This window comes from Corvus cornix, chromosome 4A, assembly GCF_000738735.6.
Source record: "Corvus cornix cornix isolate S_Up_H32 chromosome 4A, ASM73873v5, whole genome shotgun sequence".
NCBI lineage: Eukaryota > Metazoa > Chordata > Aves > Passeriformes > Corvidae > Corvus > Corvus cornix.
The window spans coordinates 3,900,519-3,920,253 of NC_047058.1; the positions used below are offsets into that span (position 1 = coordinate 3,900,519).

General features: G+C 42.9%; 1 protein-coding gene across 5 annotated transcripts in view; it reads right to left on the minus strand.

Moving 5' to 3' along the window:
• The window catches only part of FGF13 (fibroblast growth factor 13), a 239,730-nt gene that overhangs the window by 90,637 nt on the left and 129,358 nt on the right, over positions 1–19,735 (minus strand). For 3 of the 5 annotated variants that reach the window (XM_039571908.1, XM_019287776.1, XM_010402768.3), the window contains exon 2: positions 18,611–18,778. The exons of the other annotated variants lie outside the window; for them this stretch is intronic. In XM_039571908.1, coding sequence (XP_039427842.1) covers positions 18,611–18,778 — 168 coding nt within the window. The remainder of the gene's footprint in view (positions 1–18,610; positions 18,779–19,735) is intronic. 5 annotated transcript variants of the gene reach the window in all.

Consider the following 19,735-nt stretch of genomic DNA (forward strand, 5'->3'; position numbering starts at 1 on the left):
TCCCCATCGTCTATCAGATTGTTTCTCATTATCTGCTTGACTCTCAATTCAGTACCACTTGTAAAACGAAAACCTACTTTTCCATATTATTAATCAAGACTATTTTGTGACAAAAAAGCCCCAGCACTGCAATCTGAATAACCTAAACCAGTTCAAGAAATATTTCTCCTGCCAGCCAAACCTGAATGCTTCCGTATTTTTCTTCTCCCTTCCTTTTGAAATCCCTCTCTGTAATCAGCCTTTTTAAACATGAATTTAATGCATTTCATGCACATTTCTCTAACTTGTATTGTCTCCTTATAGCTAAAGGTTCTCAGTGATCAATATTTTACATGATCAGATCAATCATAGCATATGCAGCTGTTTTAGGAGACCTGATAAAACAATTTCCTATTGTTTTTTTAAAATGGATTAAACAAGGCAATTTCCTCACTGTTCATTAGCAGTACCAATTTTCCTCTAGCTTTACAGGTAGAAGGTCATTTGTGCCAATTTCTTGAGGTTTATTTTGTTGCAGATTGGGGGGGTATGGGGGCTTCAAACTGTGTAATTTTAAAGTAAGTTGTAAATCACCTGAAAAACTGTCAGTGTTTGAATTCTGCCTGAGGACAAACACAGCAATAACCCTTTAAGACATATGCATATTTCCCTACTCTGTTTAATTGCCTTTAATCACACCACTCCAATTAGTCACTCATAATTCACCACACCACTAATTCTGAAACGTGTCCTGTTCCCCTGACCCTCCCCACCTTCTCGCCCTACAGACTCTGATCTAAAGGCAATTTGGCTGCTTGGGAGATGTCTCTTGGGGCAGTAAGAGCAAAGCTGAATCTTCTTCACACTGCAGAGGTGCCCAGAGAGGAGTGCACCAGGACAGCAGGCTGGGACGAGATAAGAAATGCCCCTTATGGGCAAACCTACAGGAGACTCCAAGGGCCACAGTATTCTGATAATATTCCCTGGACAAATGGTCCACAATTAAATGGACCATAATCATAGAGAGCACAGTTATGACCTTGGAGAGAGGACAATTCTCAAGTTATAGGCTAGACAAACCCAAGTTTGAGAAGACATTAGGGGAAAGCCTGATGGTACTCTCTGCCTCCAGAACTTACAGAAACATTCTCAGAGGATTAATTTTATACTCATGATTGCGACTCCCTCCACTGTATTTATCCACTTGTAAAATGGAGAAGAGGAGAAATAAAAAAAACCCACATACTTGAAACTGAATTTTAAAATGGCTTTGTTCCAGAACAGAACAGCCTTGGTTTATTCAGTGTCTCAGTTATCCAAAGCACTTCAGCCTGGACTGAAGGGCAGCTCTGTCTCTACATCCTCCAGCACGGGAGGACTCTCACTGACACCCCGCCCTTGCGCATTTCCCAGCGCATCACCTCTGCCAACAGAACTCTGCAGATGAATAAATGGGTTTGAAATTCACTGACAACAATTTTCTGAATTTAGATTCATTAATTAACTGGAAATAACTCTCTACTGGGTCCCAAATGCTTTTTGGAGTGAAGTTCAAACCTACGCTAGCACTCAGGGGAGCTCTCCAAGGGCAGTGCCAGAGCTGGTCCAAAGGCTGCATTCCTTCCCAGTGGGTGGGGAAGCCAGAGATATTCCTCCTCCTGTTCCCCTCTTTCCTACATAAAGCTGGTGCACACACTGGCCCTGGACACATGCTCTACAGCTGTAGCAAACTTGGTTGAGGAACTTCCTTCCTACAAAACTCCAAACAAATCAATATTCCATTAACACACCTTGCTACACTATGTGTACTTTAAGGAAAAAATCTGCTTTTGTTTAAAAATACCAAAACCTCATCTGCCTAAAAATTCCAGTTAAAACATGGATAAGACAAAGGAAATTTTAAGGTAAGTGAAAACGATTGCATCGACCATTTTTTTCAGAGAAATTTTGTCTTCTGAGAGGAAAGCAGACCACCAACAACATGGTGCCTCTTGAAGAAGAAATGACTTTCAAAGAGACGTATTTGGGTCGAGACACTGATCTCTTCAGCCTTTGGACAATACTCTCAGGCCCACAGTGTGACGGGATGGTCCTTTGCAAGGCAAGGAGTTGGACTCGATGGTCTTCGTGGGTCCCTTCCACCTCGACATTTTCTGTGATTCTGTGAGTCACACAAGGCTCTGAGCTTAACACCACAGTCTAGAGGATATGCTGTGGCCTCCACTACTCAGAGGATCTAACGTCACTTCTGCCTTCAGTCATGCAGCACACTTGCAGTTCAGAAAAACCAAATCCTCTCAGGCTTGAAATCCATGTGGGAAACTTACTCCTGTGCCTTGTGGGTGGCATTAGTGCCACACTTCCTGCTGTACTACTCTTCTACACAGAATGCTGCTCAGTGCTTACACAATGCATGCATAGAAAGATCTTTTCTCCGTGTGGAATTCCTGCCTCCCACGGCTTAATAGGAAACATGAACCTACAGCACTTACTACCAAGTTGACACTACTCAGCTCTCTTTACACCTAGTCACAACACCTCTGCATTAATTGTCCTAATCGAGCGATTTTGCCATGAAGAACAATTTGATATACTGTGCAGAGTATCTAATCTGGTCTCTGCATTGATATTTTCCTTCATTCACTATGAGAAAGAACATACTCCAAGCTTTCCCATTATACTCCCCTAGTAGACTTAATTATAGCGTGGAGGCTACAGGAAAAATCTCAAGACTGTCTTAAGCCATTTCATGTGTTTGTTATTATTAAGGAAGCACAAAACTCCAATACACCCGACTTTTATTTGCCCTTAGTGCAGAGGGAGCTAAAAGGGGATTTAACATTCTTAAAAGAATAACTCAAGGTCACAGCAAGATTCCTTCTAACCATCAGAATGCATGAATGACCTGACACAAGTAAGAACCAAGTGTATTACCTCAAGGAAATCACATCCTTAAGTGGAAATAGCCTGTCCTGGGACAACAGCAATTAATGCTGCAGGGTAGCTCACCCAGTCAATAAACTGCAAATCTTCTAAAGCTGAAACTGTGCCAGTGAGAGTCAGCAAGAACAAGCCCCTTTTGCTGAGGGGATGACGTTTTCTACTGTTTATGCTCTTTCATCTTGCAACTTCCAGTCCACAAACTCGACAACCAAGAAGGAAAGAAGATGACTATAAACCACAGGAATTCCACTGACTTTTGAATTTTTCTACACACTTTAATTTCCTAGCTATTTCTTTGCTTGTATTTTGTAATGTTTCTCATTGCTGCCCTTTTCTCTGTCAAACACTGTCAGAGTGAACACACCCTGCAGAGGTGTGAGCAGCAGAGACTTCAGCAATACCCTTCCCTGAATTTGTTTATTTGCCATAGCCGACTGGATATTCATATAGAAACATAAAATTTGGCCATCCTTTACTTTTACCTGTGATGATTGATACTTAGCAGTGAAGGAAACAAAGGGATTTCACTGGTTTTCATGATTTTGGTCTTCAGTTGGAAGATTTTTTTTTAGAGAAACTGAATTTTTGTCCAGGAGAAATAATTTTTAGTCCAAAGGAAGATACATCTTTGGGTTGAGGACAATGAAAAGAGGAGAATTCTGCATCAACTATTAACATAATAAATGGCTTTTAAAAATAGCACAGATGGAATCCTCCTACACAGAAGAAGCACAAAAACCAGACTGATCATTTCAGCCTACACTGAGTGTAGTACGTGTATCACCCTTCACTTCCTTGCCCTGAAACCAAATCTCCAAGTGAAAGGGCATCACAGGGCTGCCCTGAGAGCCCACGACAAGGAATTGGGATGTTTGATCTGTTAGCTCACTTGTTGATGCTAATCCAAATTCCTGAACATCTGAAATGCTACCATATGCAAAGCCCTGACCCATCCCAAACTACACCTTTCTCTAACATTGTGAGAGAGCTCAGGAAGCACAATAAATAACAGTGATTAAGGGACTTGCACATCCCAAAGTCATCTCATAGCCAGACACCATTTAGGAACACAGAATTTTAAAAACAGTCTAGCTTAGGGTTGTCTCAAGTTCCTAACTATTTCTGGATCTCCCAGCAGCAAAGATAGAAAGCAGAGTGGTAAATTCATAAAATTATACTATTAAAGAAAAAAACAAAACAAAACAAGAAGAACAAAGGAAAAAAATTGAGAATAAAAAGTCGAAAGTCTTTTCTTGACTTAATTTAGACCCCAAATGGCAGCAATCAATCTATGAAATGCAAAGCTGATAACAAGATTTGACCCCTGCAATTACATGGCACCTTTGCAGAGTCACATTCTGGTTCTCATGAACAACATTTCTTCTTTTACAAGAAAACATTTTTGAAAACAATCCCCCCCTGAGTCTTCAGGGTTCATGTTGCAGACAGTATTAAAAGCTGCAGAAGACATTTCAGGTAAGATCTCTCAGTTCTGCACATTTGGATTCCTTCTCTCTCACTTGTTTTGGAATGGGCTGCTGGGAAGAAGTGCTGTGAGCAGGAGCTGAACAGGCAAAGTCATCACCAGTTGTTCTCTAGGGGACCTTCACTGCAGCTGGGTGTAATGGGGTGGCAGAGAATTCCTGCAGCATGTGGCAGCACTACCTATAAAACCAACCTGGAGCATTTATTCTCCCAAGGAGGCAGAAGAAAGCATCAGGAGCCAGCTCCCAGCCAACACTCGCTCCACTCCTGCAATTCCTCTGCTTCACAGCTTCGAGATCCAGCGGCCTCAAACAGGGCAATGCCGATGTGAGCAAGTTGTATCACACAAAAAACAACAAGTCTTGTTATAACAACGATGGAGAAATCAGATGTCCACTCTCCCAGATTCTTAACATTGTTGCCACTAGATTTTTAAAGACCATAAATAATCCCAAAACTGTTTGTGAATTTGCCCTGCAAAAGTGAACTGTTTGTGAATTTGCCCTGCAACTGCAAGAACTGATCTGTTTTGATCCTTCCCTGGAGTCCCATCCTAAACCAAAGTACTACAACTTAATCTTTTAACTAGTTTCCTTTCTAATGAACCTGCAGCCCACAAGTCTCCTGAGAAATCTGATGTGTGTGTTTGTATGTTTTTTCTTATAAACCTTGATTTATAGATTGTAAAAAAAAAAATTCCAAGGATTTGTGCCATTAAAAGTAAGTGTTCATCAGCTTCAGGAAACTGGAAAGGTGACAGTATTTTACTGGGCTCTCCTCCCCCTTGCTGCCCCTGCCTCCCAGCCAGAATGTTTTCTCTAGAGCTAAACAGAGATGGACTTCTTAGAGCAAGAAGAGACTGAGCTCAGACATCGACTCAGAGGGAGAATGACTCGTGAAACAGAGGTTATACAGGAAGACTGCTAGAAATAAAACAGGGAATGAAGGTACAGAGCTTGGCACCTGAATAAGAAAGAGCTCCTGTAGGAGAGGAGAGCTAAATATAGAACTCCTCTGCAACACCAACTGAAGTCACTGGTGCCTTTCAAAGGGATGTGATGAAATCTTTGGGGATGTATTACAGAACTCAGACAGTAAACTGGCCTGAAGCCGAATACCTCTCAGTGCATACAGCTCAGGAGGAGTGGATTCCAATAAATAAGTCTGGCCAAGGACTTAGAAAGAAAAATGTCGGCAAGTGCCCATCTCAAAAATCATTCTGTTGGAAACAAGCTGACTTTAAAAGTTGGCAATAAAACTACTAAAAAAAACCCCAACTCCAAAACCACACCACTAAAAAAATCCTGGCAGGAGTGTTGGGTTTGGGTTTTTTTATGATGTCCTTTTGAGACATCAGTTTTTAAAAGGCACCTTTTCAATTCTGTTGAGACAGTACAAATTCTGCTGTAGGAGAGATTACATCAATAACAAATTGTCATAGTGCTGCCCTGTGATTTTCCTCAGTATCCTGGACGAACAATTGCACCCACGTTTTCATTTGCATGTGCAAATTAAAGAATCTGCCATGAATACACCTGATCAGACATCAATTGGCAGCACTCTACAGGAGTCACTGTACTTCCTTAAATATGCATAAGGGTATGAAAAACTAATCGTGTGACTGGGATCCACTGCTTAGAGCATTAAATAATTTTAGGCATGTAATGGTCTGTACAGAGCTGTGAACATGGAGGTAGAGAAGCAGCTGCTGTGCTTTGTAAGCAGCTGGGTGCTCAGTTCAGGGGGTCTGATCCTCACAGGGTGAGGCAGAACCACTCACGGAGAACACACCACATTCCTCTGGCAGTGCTGGCATAATAAAGATGATGTTACTCAAAGTTTAGCTGAGCAACTTGCCTGTGTTTCTTTGGAGATCTCTTGTCCTCCTCAGGTAACTTGTCCCACTGTGAGGTGTCCATCCATCCAGGCTTCCAACTCCTCTCCACAGTATCCTTCTAACCACTGGAGCTCAGGGATCTCTCTACTTCAGTTTTGGATCTCGCCTGCAGCCAAGTTCATCCAAAAGCAGTCTGCTCACCTGTCCACACCAGCACCTTCTCAACCTCTCTCCTCGCACTTTTCTGCCCCATCATCAGACTCTCCCACCTGAACCTCTCCTTCTTGGTACCACGATGCTTTACAGTTTGAACACTGTCCTCTCCTCCTTGCTGTTCTTCATACCCATTCTCCTATCATTTTGTCCCTCTATCCTACTCATCTTCCTCACTTACTTGCAACTTGCTTTCAAATGGAAATGAATTGGAATGGAACACAGAAGTGTTCTTCATCAAACAAAAAGCACATTTATCCTCAAAAGTGTCTTCACCAGACATGACTTACCAACACATCAGAGTTATCAGGGTTCCCAGTGGTTCCAGCCTACATAGGTTGAGCATCACACCTGCAGTACTTCATCCATCTCCTCTGTTCTCAGCACAAGAAGAACACAGACCTGTTGGAGTGAGTCCAGAGGAGGCCACAAAGAGGCTCAGAGGGCTGGAGCACCTCTCCAATGAGGAAAGGCTGAGAGAGCTGGGGTTATTCAGGCTGGGAGAGAGAAGGCTCTGTGGAAACCTTATTGTGGCCTTCAGTTACTTAAGAGAGCTACAAGAGAACTGGAGAAGGACTTTTTACAGGGGCATGCCGTGATAGAACAAGGGGGAATGCCTTCAAACCAAAAGAGGTTCAGATTAGGTATTAGGGAAAAAATCTTCACTGTGAGGATGGTGAGACACTGGACAAGTTGTCCAGAGCAGCTGTGCCTGCCCCTGGATCCCTGGAAGTGTCCAAGGCCAGGCTGGACGGGGCTTGGAGAAGCCTGGGACAGTGGAAGGTGTCCCTGCCCACAGATGAGCTTTAAGGTCCCTTCCAACCCAAACCATTCTGGGATTCCAGAGTCTGCTGCCATTGTGTGCTGATATTCTACATTTGGAAGAAATACTATTTACACTCAGAACAGGCAACCTTAGGAAAGCACACACGTCTACTGCCAGAGAACAATCACCATCGAGAAACCTCCACAGGAAAAATTTCCATCCTTTAAAACAGCCTACTAATTTTTGGTTAGAAGGTCATCATTCTAGAAGAGTCCACATTAATTCAGGAACCTTCTGGCAATCTGCTCAGTTTTCCTCAAGGTTTTGCAGGCAGCTGGCTCAGCGACCTCACAGACAAGTGATTTAAAATCACTTCTTTGTCTTCTGTTAAGACAGAAACTATCAAGAGGCAAAGGAATTTTTGAAGCAGAACATCTGAATTTTAGAGAATATGTAACTTTGACTTGAGTAGCAATTGCGTATCACAAAGAATATGTTCTTCAGCACCAGCAGGAAAGCTTGTTTTCCTCAGAGCTTCCCTCAACGCAGAAATAACTAGGACTGCATTTATTTTAATATATCAAGAACCGTATCATACTGACTGTACATTTCACATATTACGAAATGCACTACATCAAATTCTTTTCAGTTAAAACAGTAATTTCCTAAACATGCTTCTTTGTTATTAGCACAAAGACCAGCAAAATTTCTCACCATTTTTACATTTATCTAATTTAATATCCAAGTGATTAAAAAAACCACTTACTTGCATTTGGCAGCTCAAGTCCCATTACAAATTTTTGCTTACTATTGGTTTTACAGTATATTTAATCTAAATTTATCATTAAAAGGCCAGCCCCATGAACTCCACTGGAGTAATGCTGACAGCTCATCATTAGAAGGGAAGATCTTATGTGAAGCTTAAACATTTTCTACTAGCAACATCTGAGAAACACTAGCAATATTCAAGGTCAGTTTTGCCACTGGTCTGAAATGAGAGAATGATTATACTTACCAGAGATAAGAGCAACTAGAAAGCAAAACTTGGTCTTTAATTACTGACTCTACCAAATTGGAGCTGTAGAGGAAGAGAAACAGGGGCAGGCACTAATTAAGCAACGGTGCACAATTGAAATTAACTCTGCATTTTTAACAACTCCTGCAATTAAGTGTTAATTTGATGTCACCTGTTGCAGAAATGGAAAATCCTAGGACTGTTCAGAGGAAAGGCACATTTAGAGAACAGACTGACAGTCACCACAAATGTGGTTTATGCTGTTAAAGTCTTCTTCAAAAGATGGAAAAGCCAGCACCTCGTCCCCTGCAGCCTCAGATTCTTGTCCCGCAGAGGCTCCTCATGGCTGACTCTTGTGCAGCCCCACCTGTCTCTGCAGCACTGAAGGGAAATTTGGTAAAGCCTCCAAAACCAGTGCTGAGGACGGGCAGAGGACAGGAGGGCAAACACCCTCATTCCTGATGTCACCAGCCCACAATTTCCTGGCTTTGGAGCCCTCCATGGCCTGGGAAGTTTAATGACAGATTATGATGCATCTTTGACAGATGGTGAAGTCCCAGCCACCTGTATGGGGTAAGTTCTGCTGCTTTGGGGGTACAGAGGTTTCACTCTCTACAGAAAACCTCTTAGTTCCATCCTTTAATACTGGTAAGCTCCAGGCCTAGCTAAGCCTCTGAGCTTCTCAGAAAGGTCGCAAGAAACACAGCTGAGGAATGAAGTGCACCTCTCCCCCAAGAGCCAAGGACAAAAAACCTGAGACAAGAGTATTGTAACAAGAAGAAAAACCAAGGATAAGGAGAAAGATTTAGCCGTTATTTGGAAAATATTTGTTAAGAAACCCAAACCTCCATTAGAGCAATTAAGACAAAGCCATGTTGGGCCACTTCCTTTGTCTTCTGCGTGGGGCTCAAAACAATCAAGATGCTCGGATATTTGTGCAACATTATCCACTCTACACTGGTGTTCTGACCTCTCTATGCCACACAAAACAAATTAAAATCTGACTTAATGATGCTGGCACAGACTTGAAGAGTGGCCATTTTTCATTCTGTTGTGAGAACTAAATTTGACCAGATAGAATAGAATAGTAAGAACTGAGACAGCTGCACCAGTAACCTTTCCAGAAGGGACTGCTGTGTAATGTGGGAATGTCAAGCATGACAGACAGCTGGTAACCAAAGACTTCTTGTGCAGGAAGTTGTGTATATTCTTAATTTTTTCCTTCCTAAATCAACATGCAAGAATTATTTAGCACGCCTGAAAAATGTGGCAGACAGCTTCAGATCAGGAATGTCCCAGATGCCTGGAAAGGATTTCTCCTTGTTTCCTTGTTTTCTTTACAGGAGTTCAACACTGTGTCACCGGAGAGGAAGCACAGCCATGTGCTGGATACGCTCTGCAGTTCAGAACCTTTGCAGGTTTATGAGCTCTGTAATCTTTAGGGTTTAATGTAAATCTTTGTAATCTGTCTTTCAGAGAAAAAAGATAAACCTGTCTGTGTCTGTTTTCAAACACGTGGCAGAATGAATGAAACACACGCAGGAACAATACCCAGCAAGCCCCTGTTAATTCTTCCTGAACACCACTGCTTGGCAGCACACCTTTCTGTCCTGGAGGAAAGGGCTGGCTTAAGAGAAGATGTGCAAATATTTTGCACTGTCCTACAAAAGCTGGAGCTTTTTAAGCATATAAGCAAAATCAAAGAACTTGTACACAGCAGGAAAATTATGTAGATAGGTACCAGTGGGCAAAAAACCTGAATATGAAACAGTCTGAGCACTGACTTTTCCCCAAACACTGAGATACTACTGAAAAAGAATTCAATAACTTTACGTATGTGTTCCATGAAAAGTCTGGCCTTTTGCAGTCTTGGTGCTCACTGAGGTCTGGGTAAAGCTTCTTCAGTTTCTGTAGCTTTCAGGTCAGAACATTTGAAAGAGAACAAGGAGTAGAGACAAATGTACTACCACCAAAAGTTAACTGCTTATGCAATCACAAAATAACATTAATGCACATTACTGCCCAGTGTGCTCACCACATACTTGAAGTAAAATGCACTGTTGTGAAAATTCTTCAGCTTTGTTCAGGAAGCAACCCTAGCCCTGACAGAGCAGGATCCAGAACGAGGAGAGTGAGAGAAAAACACGCCTTGAGGGAGCACAGGGAGAGCAGATTGAGTTCCAAGCTATACTGAGCTCCTCTTCTTTTCCAGATAACCCAGGACAGGAGGAGCCTGCCAAACTCTCTGATGAACTTTGCTGTTTCATTTTTGTGCACTCAGAGGCATCAGCTGCTGAAGGCCAAGACTGCTGCTGGGATGAAGAGCAGAAAGCCCCGAGTCAGGTGTGGGCTGAGCTAACCCTGGAACTGGAAACCATAGACAATTATCTATGTGAGCTAATTATCCCTGAGGTGAGCAATTCCACTGCACAGGCTGGGGATCTCTGCAATGTGCTCTGCTGCTCCATGCAGCCTTGCCTTGGTGCTTTTGTGCCCGATTACCTTGGGCAAAGGAACAACTCTCCAGTGACAGCTGGGAAGTTTAACTCCTCCTCATTTACAGACCTGTCCTAAGCTATAACATCATGAAAGATTTGTCATGATCTCAACCCAAAGGCACTCAGTATTTAATTACCACTGATAAAGGTTTGTGCAGTAATTATGATGCACTGTGTAGCTGAGTAAGGTACAAAGAAAAACCTTCATTATTAATAAAGAACTATGTCTCCTTATTTAAAACGAGGACAGATTGAAGAACAAAGTCGGATGCTTTCTCAGGAGAGTCATGGGATGGAAAAGCAGCAAGACAAAGGCCTTCCTCCATACAAGGAACACTCTTTGAAGATCTCAGAGTCCTTTAAAGATGAGATGAGAAAAGAAGATCAGGGTGACTCATTTGGTCTAAATGTCCTACTTCAGCTATGCTAAGTGCCAGATACTGTCTCCATACTGAATATTTACTTTGAGATTAGAACAAAATAGCAAAAGGCACAGATAAAAGATTCCTCTCAGAGCACACAGGTAAGGTAAGAGATAGCATTTCTTTTTGGGTTGCCATGACCTGTTCAGGGGTAAGGCCAGGTCCAGTTTGAGAATCAAAAATCATTACCTTGAAATAAAAGTTCTACAACTGCTCCTAATGCCATTACTTACTTAAAATTTTCTGATGCTACTGAGTACAAATTTGGCTAACAATTGCACAGCTCACATTTACAGCTGCACCTTTGAATTTTACCACCATGAAAACCCAGTTCAACAAACCACTTTATTATCAGCTAGCTTTGTTATTGATATTTTTTCTTCATCTCCTCCAGCCACGTTGCTCTAGATCTCAGTCTGACAGACTAAGGTCTGCACGCTGTTTCCTGGACTGAGATGTTATGTGCATACACAGCGAGAAGGCTCTTCCAGCTGTACTCCTTATTTCAGGTCACACTCAGCTGACCACAAGAGCCAGAGACATTTGAAAAAGTGTATTTTTCAGGTAGGTAGGAACAACCTGGTAGGTGTATTAGTTAAAAAGCATTAGCAGAACAACACAACAGGATGCAGGAATCACGCCTGTGTGTAAGACACTGATCTCCAAGCCTCTCAGGAGCTAAATAAAGCTCTAAGGAAAGCTCTTGCACTGTGTCCTGTCAGGGGGCAGGTACATGTGAATTCATGAACTAGAGAGGTTTGTAAGCCATTTGAAATACTACATTCAGTGACTTTCCTTCAAAGCCTCAAATTCCTTCCTCAATAATCATTCCCCTGTAATCACTGTAGTACCTCATGATAGACTCATTACAGCAACAATTGGATTCTTCCTGCTCAAGAGTATAACAGAGAACCTTATTCTTTAAAACATACCCAGCCACCTTAGAAAGAGGTGTTTTTTATATGGCAGCACACAGCAGGATGTGCAAGCACCACGCATAGAGTCAAGTACCTGGTGAAAAGTGAAGAAGGTGCAGAAAACAGCAGCAGTAACAGTTTGGGGAAAGCTGAAGTAGGAGCCCATAACCTGTTGCTATTCATGCATCACCTGCCAACACTGGCTGCTCCTGTCCACCTGCCCTGGCCACCCCCCTGCTCCTGCCATGGCTGGCACTGCATTCACCAGGGCTGAGCCTCTCCCCAGCTCACATGCTGAGCAAAGCAGGTGCTTGTGGTGAGCAAAGAGGGTGTTTGTGGTGGAGTCCGCTGAACTACAAGATCAACACACCAGCACATGGTGAGAGCTGTGAGGAAGGGAGGGCTGGAGGCACCTGGCAGCTCATCTGGCACAGGCTGATGCAGAGCCACTGCTGAAGAGAAAGATAAAAAAAAATCAGATTCTGTGTTTAAGAACATGGAAAAATGTTGAATTCTCAACTCTGCTGTATCTCTGCATGGACAGAAGCATCATCTCCCCAGACCCTTCCAAAGGTAATAGTTAAGTACCTAGTGCTCAGGTGATTGAGTAGGCAGTGTTATTGCTACTCTTTCTGATGAGATGTCCAAGTAGTTTTGAGAATCACATCCTTCACTTTCCTCTTTATAATGGGAAACACTAAATTTCTCTACTGCTCGGGACTGCTATGATGACTTGCATGTTCAATCATGGATCATTGTGGCCATAAGGACCACATTAACTGCTGAGGGAGTAAGAAAAGAAGAAATCAAACTAAACTCTGTGAGGGGGTTCTGATCTCATTTGCAGACAAGTAAATATTGAGTAAATCTTGGATTTTGGTGGAATTACTCTGGATTTGCACTGTCTGAGCCTGAACCTGAGCCAGGCCCAGACTGTGTTCAGGTAAGCTCATTAAATACATCCCAACCCCTCTGACTCTGCTGGGAGCACTCACACGTTTAATCGCGTGCTTAAAGGCTTTGGAGGCTCAGGGCAAGAGGGCTCAGCCACGCACAGGACTGAGCTATCTGCTCTGTGTACTGAGCTTCTGAAGCAAGAATGCAGTTGTCACCACTGCCTCCCAGTGCCCTGAAACAGAAGGTTATCAGTTAATCACTCAAGCCAAAGACCATTTCTCTTTGGGGGAAAAAGCCATTATACTAGTGGCAGCTTCAGACCTTTGACTTTTGGTCTCTGTCCCTCTCTTTAGATCATCCTTCACTGCAGATATGGTCCCACAGCTGCAGCATCTCCATATGTACCCAGACAGGCAGGATTTAAGAGTTTACTTTCATTTAGTACTGGAGAAGGCTTAGGCATTGCTCAGCTGCTTCTTACCAGTGCTAGAACTTGGGAACAAGGCAAGGTGAAAGCTTCACATTCCCCACAGGAAGGCCTGAGAGGTGCAAGAAAAAGCAGAATCAAGAACAGGGTTTTGCTGAGGGAAAGGGCAATGAGGAAGGCACAGAGGGCTGCAGGGCCCAGCATCAGTCAATAGCAGGCTGCCTGCTTTCCCTGGGATGAACAGCTCCAGGACACACAGCTCAGCTGCAGCAGGAAAGGGTTAAAGGCTCCTACTGGCAAGAGCAAATGGGATACCAAGTCTTCGCTTTTCACCTCCGCTGAAATGAGAAGACATGAGGAAAAACATGAAGCCCATGAAATGTGATTGGTTTAGTATCAAAGGGCCATAACCTGGATAAAGTTTCAATAGGGTCATGTGAGGGAGTAGGGCCCCCATCCAGGGAACCAGGGGGTTCCTCCCCAGCAGCTGCGGCTCCAGATCAAACCTGAGGCTGAAGGAAGCACAGCACAGATGCTGAACCGCCTCACTGGTGTCCCACTGCCAAGTGTGCCTGCTCTGAATGTCTTGGACACAGGCAGTTGTGCCTATTTCATGTGGCTCATCTTCATTATTCCTCACTGGAACACAAAGTCATTTTTAGTTCTGAACAATATGTAAAGTTTAAAAACCTCTCACAATTCTCTGATTTCAAACACAGTTCTCCTCCCCCTTCTTCTTTCCTTTTCTCCTCTAAAATGCAGAAATACACATGCATTAATATAATTAAACGAGCGAGCAGGGCTAACAGGACTGATTTAGTCTAAAAGAAAAGGATATAATTAGAGTGCCAAGTAACAGCACTATCAGTGGTGACACGATGCTTGGAGCACCAAAGGGACATTCTGTATTACAACATAAAGGCTCCAAATTTCTGTTGGTGGCAAAAGTGCCAGTGCACATGGCGTAGGTGGAAGAGGCAGCCTCCCACACACAGTGCTTGAACATCCTACCTCTGCCTCACCCCCAGGACTGGCTCTGCCACGCATTCCACTGCTAGGGATGAAGATAACAAGCCACTGTCAAGGGCAACCACAAAGCTGCTTGTTTCACATTAGCATCCTCAACATTTTCTATCTAATCAGATTTCCTGTTGGTTGAGGAAAGCTGCCTTTCCTCATTACCAGCTGCTATCCCAGATTTCCCTCTCCCCATCCCCAATACGTACTTTGCCATGCTTGTCTGCTTTTCTGTGTGAAAAGGTTATGTATGCCTGGAGGGAGACTAAATGTTACCAAAAAAAAAAAAAAAAAAAAAAACAAAAAAAAAATCCACATGGAAAGAGAACTGTGGGCAAGTGTCCAAGACTCTCGATTGTGTGACTGTGACTAACCAATAGGTGTTTTTTAAAAACATTTCTCTCATTTTATTCCCTCCCCTGGATGTAATAATACAACTCAAATTAGTTTTCCAGGAGCTGACTTCTTTTTATGTAACCATGTTTTATACAGATAGCAGCAGCAGCTTATGTTTAAACTATTTAAGAGAACAAATAGCTGCAAAATGTACTTCAGATGGCCCTTCTCCTGCTAGCAGTGTATTCCTGGCTTGAGGGAAGCTACAACAGCACTCTGTATTTTGCTGCTGCTTGGATGCAATTGTAAACAATGCCCAATGCCCACAGGACCCAGCATCCAGGTAAGGATGTCAGCTCTGCTTGTTTTATTGCATTTGAGAGATCCACGACGTTGTAAACTATAGAACGACTTTGACAAAACAAAGCTGGAATGATGCAGAATAAAGCAGCAGTTCATCTTTTAACACAGTCCCAAGTTTCCTAGAGCAGTAGGGAGGGCACATCCCATCAGAAGTGCATGGCTGCTGGCACGGGGCTCCAGTGGAAATTTCCACATTTGGGGAAGATCGCATTGGTGTCATTTCCTATTGCTCTCCTTCCTTCCACTCCTACCACTTGCTGCAGTTACTGGGCCAAGGACCTTCTGTGTGTCCTCCAGGCTGAGATCAAAGGAACTGGCCCTGGACCTGTTTTCCTGAGGTGCACTTGAGGCATATGCGTGCTGTGAATAAAGATGATGTTGCAAGCAGGCAAGCAGGTGTGGGGAAAAGAACAAGAAACCAAGGCAGATTAAATTAGGGAACATGGATCTAATTTTCTCATTCCCACTTTTGCTTTTAGAAATAGGCCAAAGACACAAGAAATGAAATGGGCCCAAGATATGAGAAATGATGGACCACCAGGCTCAGATACCAGCATGTGGTGGTATTTAAGTCTTTCAGCAAATAGCAGAACAATCCCCAAATACCTCTACAAAAAGCCTGGAAAATCTTTTACCTGGTGTCTTCCTACATGCCTAGGGAGTCCAAATCCTGAAGTGATAAACGAGGCTCCCTGAGCACTAACCCTGTATGAAAGTGGTTAAAAGGTGCAGAGAGATCCATCATCTAAACAGAAGAGTTGCAAAGTTAGAAACACGCAGATTAAAAAGCTGTGGTTTTGTACTCTCTGCAGAGTCTTTCAAGTCTGCAATTTTCCATAAAACTTCCATTATGACATTTCACTTGGAGAACTTTGCTAACAGCTTCCTAGTTGTCATACTTCCCCCAGTACCTTCAAAAATGTGTAATTTATGTCACAGTAACAAGCTTAAACATTTCTTTTCCTTTATCCTAACAGTGCAATGGAGCTGTTAACTGCTGGGCTCACACTGGAAGGTGTTCTGCTAGGATTTGTTTCAGCCACTCCATTAAGCCCGATGGACTGTTGCAGGGTTTGCATGGAAAGCACAGCTCAGATCACATCACAATCAAAATTTTTCAAGCTTCATGCCAACAAACCACTGAGGATGACACACATCAGTCCTTCAGTGGCTCTAATACCACTGGCAAGCAGTTCACAGATTTTGAAGGTAAATGTAGCCCAGGCTATTTGAGCTACAACAGAGGCCAAAAGGATCCCTGATCAGATATTTTCCCTCCCATGCTAGAGACAACATCTTCCAGAGGAACATGCATAGAAATCACACACCAACAAAAATTGATACCCCTCTAAATTCCCATCCACTCAGGTGGTCACAGGACAAGCCAACACAGCCATGGCTTCTTGTGCCTGCCTAGTAATGCAACATTCCTGGAGGAGAGGAGGAGGGATGAACAAGGGAAGAGACATTCATCCCTGTGCACGGCAATAAAAGATGACAAGCTTTCCTCCCAGAACCAAACATTTGCACTGAGAATGAATAACAATGCCATATGCCATGGAGGAAGGAGTAACACAGCTGCTGTTGGAGACACTGTGCAGATTTATGGAGAACCTAAGAGCAACTCTTGGCTTCCAGGCAGCAACACGGCGGCACTGACGCTCCCCAGGTCTTCCCCCAGAGCCTGCACTGTGCCAGCCTTTCCCGGCAGATCCCAAATTCCCCAGCACTGAACCAAACCATGTCCCCTGGAGACTCAGCTCTGGAGAGAAACGGCCCAGCATTGCTCCGCTCTCCTCGTTCCTCTTGGACAGGCCACTGGGGTGTAAATTGTTGATTTATTCACTGAAATGACCAGACCCAGCTAAGAGCTAGTCTCCAGCAGGAATCCAGTTCCCAGGGTAGGTTCCACTGAAATAACCATGAGCTTCTGCTGGAGTTACACATGAGCACACCAAAAATTGGCAATACAGCATGTCAGTCAGGGATGCCAGGTGTAGGGCCCACCTTTTTATGCCTCATGGCTATGGAATCTTCCTGATCACCAAAGAGCACGTGTTGAGCACCTGTAGAAGCTCAGCTGCCATCACCTTCCTAGAGGAGCTTGAGATGAACAGTTCTGGGTTCAAAATTTACTCATGAACAACACAAACCCTGACAGATGACAGGAAATCCATGACATCTGCTAATCCAGAAGAATGCTATGGGATTCACCTTTCCTTCATGTTTATTGAGTTATGAAATCACAACTTCAATCAAGTCTGCCCCAGAACCGAGAAGACAATTGGACTTTTTTCAAACCCTGATTTTAACATTCAGTTGCATCATCAGTGAAACAAGAAACCTCTCCCCAGGCCTTAGACCAGAATGTGTATCAGAGTTAATATTTCTGGTGAGATGATAAATGCTATTTTAATAAAATACTTCTATTTTAAAAGGCACAAATCTCCCAGAGGTGGTACAAAGAACATTCATGCAAAATTTGGGGAATGTAACAAGAGAAAGCAATTGACTGAAATATTTTGGGCTAACACTGACAGCTCAGCAACTGATGCCCATCATTACAGAGAGAATAATGCAAGTGATTTGTTATAAGAACTCCAACCTACTCACTCTGCCATTCCTGCAGACTTGACTGTGGCAAAATCCAGCCCTGAATATTTCATCTTAAAACACTTCTACCAGCAGTAGCATTATTTGTCTCAGCAGATACTGGAGCTTATGCAAAAAGTAGAAGGCTTACCATGTGAATATGAAGCAGTAATGCAAAACACATATGGAACAATAAGACAAAGTATTAAAAATGTAATTTAAAGTATCTTAATCTTATGTACACTAGATGAACGAGATGTACCTCATTGGCAATTTCATATTAGTAAATACAGCATGAGAAGAGACCATACCTTTGCTTTATCTGAAAAGGAAAACAATCTACTTATTTTTTTTTTTCTGCTCTGCATGCATTTCATTTCCCAAAATGCAACCAGGCGTGCATTACATACAAACTTCATCCTGCTCCACCCAAGTACAGCTGCCATGAGCATTCTCTAGCGCTATGCAGAAGCCTTATGGAGTGCAAGGTGTTGGGGACAAGCCGAATCTGAGTCTAAGTGCCAGATTTTCAGCAGAGTGCAGCTTCAGAAATGTTACTGCGAAGAACTGGCTGGGAATTGATGCTGTTTAAGTAGCAAGCAGCTTTTGGCAGCCAAAGAAACGGGCAGTGTGTAATGATGAGAGCTGAAACAAACAAACTTTATTTAAGAAAAAGCAGCGTCATTTCTCCTCTAGAATGATCCCGCACGTGGCTTAGATTACAGTGTCCTGTGAGAGCTGCATCAGACACTGACAGGCAAGCAAAGGGACACGAGTGCATCACGCTCCTGCGTCAGCTGCACTGCACTGACACAGGCTGGGAAACACACAGCACACTCCGGGGACATACATGGAAAAAAATAAATAGAAACAAACAGAACATGGATCCATAGTGTCACAAACCTTCCGGCTCTGTGTTCTCTTTGAGGTGCACTTGCTTCAGTGGGCAGCAGAAGATTTCGTGACACTTAGCACGAAAAGGGGACTCTTTTTTCTTTAATTCCGCAGATTGGATCGAATCTTGCCGTAACATAATGTACTCCTGTGTGCCAGGGGGAGCGTCATCCATAACTGTGGTCACCACATAACAAAATGAACTCAAGTTAGAGCTTGAGGAAAGCAATCCAGAGAATCAAATCAACTACATAATGTCAGGGTGGGGGAAAGACAGGAGGGGAAGAAAGGTTCATAGGAAGGAGAATAAACTTTAAAGTGTAAAGTATCTTAGTCATGGTGGTAGAAGGGTGGGAAAAAACATTTCTTTTATAAACAATGCTTCTCATAGACCTCAACACTTCATACCATTTCATGCAGCTTTAATAAACAGTAGAATAACACCCCGCTCCAAAAAGCGCCGAAGTTCCTTCCTATATTTGCTTTATTCTCCTCTAGCACCTCTATCTATTCTGCATGCAGATTAAGAAAAACGCAAACCAAACATGCTTTTACGGCCTAGCCATAGGCAATCTCTGCATTAACATCAGTGAGCAATCACTCCACATCTGCAGGTAGTGCCACACCAGTGTATCTGCTCCCCAAGGACAAGGGACATGCCTTTATTGGGATATGTAATTACAGCCCGTTCCTCAGAGCAAGGGTGATAATCCAGTGACATTTGACCTGATCATTTTCAATGGATGAGCAGATGTACAAAGAGAAAGCACATTAATCCTTCTGATGGTTTTCTTGTAGAACAGCAAGTATTTTTTAAAGTTTATCTTATAAATCAATACTGCCATCAATACCATAAATGATATGCAGTCTGAAATGTTTCTGAATGGGGTCAGACTATTAAATGGCAAAAAAGATAAAATATACAGCATCAAGAAAGCTCCAGCTTGAAGTATTACATTACCAGAAAGAATTGAAACACTTCTCCACTACCTAAAAAAATGAAGCCTTAATAACAGAGATAGTGAAATTCAGCTCACAGCTTTAGGCAAAGATCATCTCACATGAACAAAAATTAACTGCTTTTTCACAAGACAGCCTCTAACCACCAATTGTTATTTACAATGCAACACAGAG